General features: G+C 46.3%; 1 protein-coding gene across 1 annotated transcript in view; it reads right to left on the bottom strand.

The window, feature by feature from the left end:
* Positions 1-2,956: 2,956 nt before the first annotated feature.
* Positions 2,957-5,905, bottom strand: part of LOC104852797 (nuclear pore complex protein Nup153-like) — a 3,342-nt gene continuing 393 nt past the window's right edge. The window contains 2 exon segments of the mRNA XM_033756831.1: positions 2,957-3,540; positions 3,543-5,633. Of these exon segments, the coding sequence (XP_033612722.1) occupies positions 3,080-3,540; positions 3,543-5,633 (2,552 nt within the window). The 3' untranslated portion in view covers positions 2,957-3,079.

Below are 5,905 nucleotides of genomic sequence, written 5' to 3'. Positions count from 1 at the left end.
GAGGGTCGCGAGCCTGCGTGCAGGGACCTCGGGGTGCAGGGTCTCACACTGGGCTCCGCGCAGGGCCAGGCTGCCTGAACCCCAGGCCTGGGGTGCGGAGCGCCCCTCGGTCCTGCTCGCAGTGATCCCGGTTGGTTTCTCAGAGACGTGAAGACCTGGGTTTTCAGTCAGTCAGTCAGTTCTGATTTTAAGCGCTGGCTGTTGGGGGACGGGGGAGCGGGGGCGCCAGCAACCACAACAAACCATTTACAAGTTGGTTCAAGACTGAGTTTATGACCTCTGCTTTTGAGCTATTCACCTATTAAATTGGTCGCGTGCCCCTGACCAAGTCACTTTTCCTTGGGACACGCATTCTCAGCATGGGTAATCTGCTCAGGTTCTTGGGGGCCTGTAGTAGGTTGATTTGTGACCATGGAAAGGGCTTTATACTTTGTAAAGACTGATTCTGTTCCAGGTGAAAAGAGTTCTGGAGATTTTACACTTTCTCCACTTTCCTGAGACTTCTGTTTTAGGAATTAAATTACCTGTTTAGTTTTCCGGTTGAGTCTTTTGTTATAAGAATTGAAATAACTGTGTTTCAACCCGATTTTGTATCTATCTATTTATTTGTACCAGGGATTGAACTCAGGTCCTTGCACTTGCAAGGCAGGCGCGGTGCCACAGAGGTAAATCCCTGGCCCTGCTTTTATTTTATTATATGAATGCGTGATCGTCTTTTTAAAGTAACATTCTTTTTTGTTTTGTTTTGTTTGTTTGAGACAGGGTCTCACTATGTAGTTGAGACTGACCTGGAACTAACTGTAGCCCAGGCTGGTCTCAAACTCACAGCGATCCTCCTCAGCCTCCCGAGGGCTGGGATCACAGGCGTGCGCCACCACACCTGGCCTTAAAGTAACATTCTCTTCTAAAAATAATGCGTATTGTGCATTAAAGTATCAATAATCATAAAATTAAAACTACCGCTAGTCTATCCTATTTGTATTTTGGTTTATAATTTTCCAGTCTTTTATCTGGTCTATAGTCTTATTTCTATAAAGCTGACAGCATACTCTGTATTATACTTCCTAATTTGTATATTTTCAATATGCTTTTTACTCCCACAACTCTAATTCTTTTCAAACAGGTGTTTTTTTTGCTAGAGTTGGGACCTGAAGAATCTTAAGTTACTATAGAGGATAAACTCAGAAGCCCAAACTACTGACCCAGAAACAAAATTCCCTTCTCTGCTCTTCTGCCTTCCTTCCTGTCCCTTCTAGTGCTAATGTCCCGTTTCCACTCTCCCATCCTCAACCTAGGGCAGTTCTGTTGGGGAAGTCCCTGGAGGAAGGTTCATATAGCCAGATAGATACTTGGCCTGTAGTTCTCTTTTCACACTTTCCCAGCTGGCCTTTCAGAATGTTTACTGCTTCCCTTTTTGAAGTTCACAGATTTATGTTAAGGCAAAAAAGTTACAGAGACCAAGATGTACTTACAGAAGTTTAATAATAAAACCATGAAAAAAGAAAGTTGATAGAAAATTGAAAATATAGAAGTAGCATGTGATTCCTGTATAGAGAATGAACTAGATCTAAGAAGATCTAAGCTAGATCTAAAAGGTGCTTACCATTCTCATCAGGCTTTGTCAGAAAATATCAGTGCACAATACACCCAACTCCACACACACTCACAGTTGGCATAGAAATAATTCATTTCAGTGTCTTCCCTAACAAAATCCTACCATATACAGAATTCCTCAGATACAATGTCAGTGCATCCTGTAAGTGCTTAAGGATCACACCTCGTGGTACAGATCCTGAGGTTCTACTCTGGGTATGGCCGATGCCAAATCAGTGAATCATGTGCTGGATCCTGAAATATTTTTTTTTCTGAAGAATTAGTGGCTACTCTAGTTATTTCTGTCTCTCTCTCTCTCTCTCTCTCTCTCTCTGTGTGCGTGTGTGTGTGTGTGTGTGTGTGTGTGTGTTTAGGGTTGAAGAGATGGGAAGAGTTTATATAAAGAAAGAAGGGGAAATTTTCCAAATTAAAGAAGCCTTTGGGCCTCTGACTTCAGATAAACCCAGAATGTGCTACAATCCAGTATCTGGATGATGAGCACCACAAGTTGTTAAAACTGTTGTGTATTAGTTATATGTAGACTTCATTTCCTGTTCTTAACAGTTTACCTTGTGACCACAAAAAAGGCCCAGAAGAAGAGGACATACCTTTCCTTTTGGCCCCACTCTAATTGCTGCTGCTGCAGACTGGTTAAATGGAACCCTCCTGGGCCACAAGGCTGAGCTGAGGCTGCAGGTGTGCCAGGATTGGCGTCAGATGTGAATGCACTGATGGATTATTTTTTGTGATCTTGAGATTTGTGGTGCTGCTGCCAGATTGGGGGACCAAACTGGGATGAGGGGCTGTCCCCAAGCCAGATGCAGACTGAGTAGGCTGTTGTCCAAACACAGGAGGCTGGTTCCTATTGGGCATGACTCCAAAAGTAGGCAGTGCAGGCTGAGAACCACCTGAAAATAATGCTGTTGGAGATGCTTGAGCTCCATAGCTCAGGAGATTGTGCTGTCTGGCCCCTTGATTTTTTCCGAGTGGTGTGGTCTAGTTAGCACCAAATGCTGGCCTGGCAGATGGTGCTGATTATCCAGTGCCACATTCAAGGGAGGATCCTGCAGAGCTGAAAGTGGTTGTGCCTCCCAGGCTTGAAGCACAGGTTGCAATAGTCTTACTGCTGAGTCCTGATTCAAAGGCAGGCAGAGAGACAGCTGTACTTGGATGTGACTGCTTGTTTGCTGTCCTGAGAAAACAGCAGAGACTGAGAAAGACTGGATTGAGCAGGGTAGTGCAGGACAGAGCTGCTCACCAGCTTGCTGGCCCATCCAAACCCAAAGGCAGCCACTGGTGCAGAGGAGGAAGGGGGTGGCACTATCAAGTAGGCCACCACCAGCTGAAGTGGGTGGTGCCCTTGAACCAGAGGAACTGTTGTTCAGGAAACAGAAAACAGGCTTTACTGCACCTCAGTCAGCTGTGATGCTCGTTTCAGCGCTCCAGAAGCAAAAATGCACTTTGTCAGCTGTTCTTTCCTTCCTTGCTAACCAAAATTAAGTCTAGAGTTAAAATTATTATCATTCTTACCACATAGTTTAACTTCTTTACAGTTAGAATCAGTTAAAACTCCAAATGTAGAATCTCCAGTGGGTTTACAAATGTTAAAGCCTTCACTCCTGGGCTGCATAGACCCAGAGTCAGATGATACACTTCCTTTGAATCCTCCCTGATCTCCATATTTAAAATTTCCACTGTTTGTGATGGTCTGAGAAGGCCCAGAAGAGAATGAAGGGACACCACATTTGAAGGACGAGGTTGCTGGATTCAGAGATGAGGAAGATGTGTCCCGTCCTTGAAAGTGAGATTTTGTGCCTGGCCTGGCCTGTTCACATGCTACACGTTTGGTAGAGTCTGCTTTATCCTGCACTAGGCGTGATTCCCAGTCCCATTTCTCCTCAGGCCTTTTCCACTTGTCCAATCCTAGGTGGTCTCCAGAAGACAGACAGGTGCCCCACTGCTACTGGAAGCAGGGGCTAAACTTGCTGGTTTCACCAACATACAGGACACACATTTGTTGTCTTCTGCGTTATTAGAAACACAGCGTAGTGGGCACAGCCAAGATCCCACAGGCCTATTGATTTTACCTCCCAATCATAAGGTACCAGACGTAACAGTGCTGCAGGAAGATGACTTAGTCCTAGTGAATGCACCTTCTGAAACCGCTGTCCCCCTGAGGACTGGCTTCACAGCAATTTGAGGTTTGGGTGTTTCACAAGCCACACATCTCCTTGCCTCACATTTATTTTGTACTAAACAGGTATCACAATCCCAGGTTCCTCTTGCTAATTCAAATTTATCTCCAGAGCCTGTCCGTGATGCAGGCAGAGTTGCTTTGCCACTTTTGCTTGATGTCCCAATTCCAGTGTGTTTAGCGCTTTCTCCTGGTGGCAGTTTTACATTGTTCTGGAACAGACATGTATCACACTTCCAGAACGATGCAGCTTTTACACATTCCTCACAGCTGATTGCACTGGAAGAAAAGGTACTGCTTGCTGGTTTTGTATAAACCACTGGCCGCACTGTGGTAAGCCGAGCAGTAAGAGACTCTAGCTTTTGACCTGTGAGAGCTACAGGGCTTTTACCAACATCTAGGACGCCTCCTTCTTTCAGGAGTTTTGCAGGTCTTAAAAGGCTCTGTGAGTCCTCATTTTGCCTCTCACAGTTAGTTCTGTTCAGTGCAGTGATGTCTTGAGTGGAACTCTTTAGAATTGGTTTGAAAGCCCTGCTAGAGCCAGAAAGTTCTGTGTTTGCAATGGGCACACTAAATATAAATGCAGGAAATGATGGAGGCAGTACAACCGCCGCTGCAGATATTACAGTGGGAGGAGGTGAAAACGTAAACAAGGGACTTCCGGTGCTGCTGGGAGAGGTTGTTTGCACCTTGTTTGCTGATGACTGAGAAGAACTCATGGAAGATGGAGGAGAAGCTGTGATCTCAGCAGAATTAAGAGTCATGGTGGGCACTGAAGAACTGCTGATCAGTGCAGAGATTTTTGGCATCACTGGTACTTCATTTTCCTCCTCTAGTGGTTCAGAAACAACCTCTTGTCCCATCTTAACACCTCCACCACTTCCTCCAGAAGATGAGCCATGGGCTGCAAGGAAACTGAAATTTGGGTGTGGAAAGCCACTTTCTGATTGTCTATTTTGGCTGGGTATCATATTTTTATTTCCATCACTGTCCTCTTTATCTATTCTTGGACCAGTCTCCCTTAGTTCACTAGATGAGGTCAGAGGTAGTTTAAAAGGAACAGTGTTTTTTGTTCCTGTGGAAACAGGCTCCAGGGATGTGGGGCTCTGAACAGGGAGATATGGAGAGCACCCCTTGGCTCTTTTGACCTGCATATCTGTGATATCCATCCCGCTCCTATCAAGAGAATTCAGAGAAGAAAAAACATGAGGAATTCTTTCCACACTTGTGAAAGAACTTGACATCTCTAGAAAGCACAGTGACCTGCGAGCTGTTAAACTGGTTGCATCATAAGGTTGTACATGGAGTGGCTTGGCTTTCATCTTCGTGACTGGCACCTGATACGGTGTCTTTTGTGGCTGAAGCAGCCTTAGAGCAGCTGCTGCCCCACTGTGTGTTTTTCTGCAGTAAAAAGACTTTCTAAGCCAACCTGTTCTAGGATTTGAGGGATCGCCAAGTGCGGAGGACAGGATTCCAAAGCTAGACAAGTTGCATGCTGGGTTTGTACGGTTGGCTCTGTGTTGTGTGTCAGAATGAGCACCTTCAGCCTCCAGAGACCCCTGAGGCGGCAGTGGAGCATTGTGTGAAATCGCTCTGTCTTCGTCAGGGGCTCTGGAAGAACAGCTAGTGGTGGAGATGTCACAGCCCTGAGAGGTAGAATCTCTCATTTCTGCACAACTGCCAGGTGGGAGTGCATTGGAAACAGCAGTAGGTGTTGAAGAGGCTTCTGTATTACTGACTGCTGGGTCAGGAGTGCCGTGGCCACCGCTGATACTAGTGTTGTCCTCATCTACATACGTGACACGGTCATCTGCGGTTTCTGACTCGAGTGGCACCTCACTGGTGTCTGTTGAGCAGCCATGTGCATCTTATTTCTTATTGAAGTGGGTCTGTGACCCCTGTGGCACAGGATTCTCAATAGATGCTGTAAGGCTGCTAAGAATGCCCTGGCGCTGTAAGGCTTAAGTGGTTCCTGATGGCAAAGTCACCCTCAGATCTTTCCTTCACCCTGGAGACCTTGGACGCCACTGCCTCTGCTTCCTCCTCCCAGGGCCCCAGCCTCACAGCTACAGCAGCCTAGGTCTCCGCAGCACCAGCTGCCTCCTCCTCCTCCTCCGC

Source organism: Fukomys damarensis, unplaced genomic scaffold (genome assembly GCF_012274545.1).
Source record: "Fukomys damarensis isolate Sample0158 unplaced genomic scaffold, DMR_v1.0_HiC HiC_scaffold_27, whole genome shotgun sequence".
Classification (NCBI taxonomy): domain Eukaryota; kingdom Metazoa; phylum Chordata; class Mammalia; order Rodentia; family Bathyergidae; genus Fukomys; species Fukomys damarensis.
This window is presented reverse-complemented; position numbering and strand designations above follow the sequence as displayed.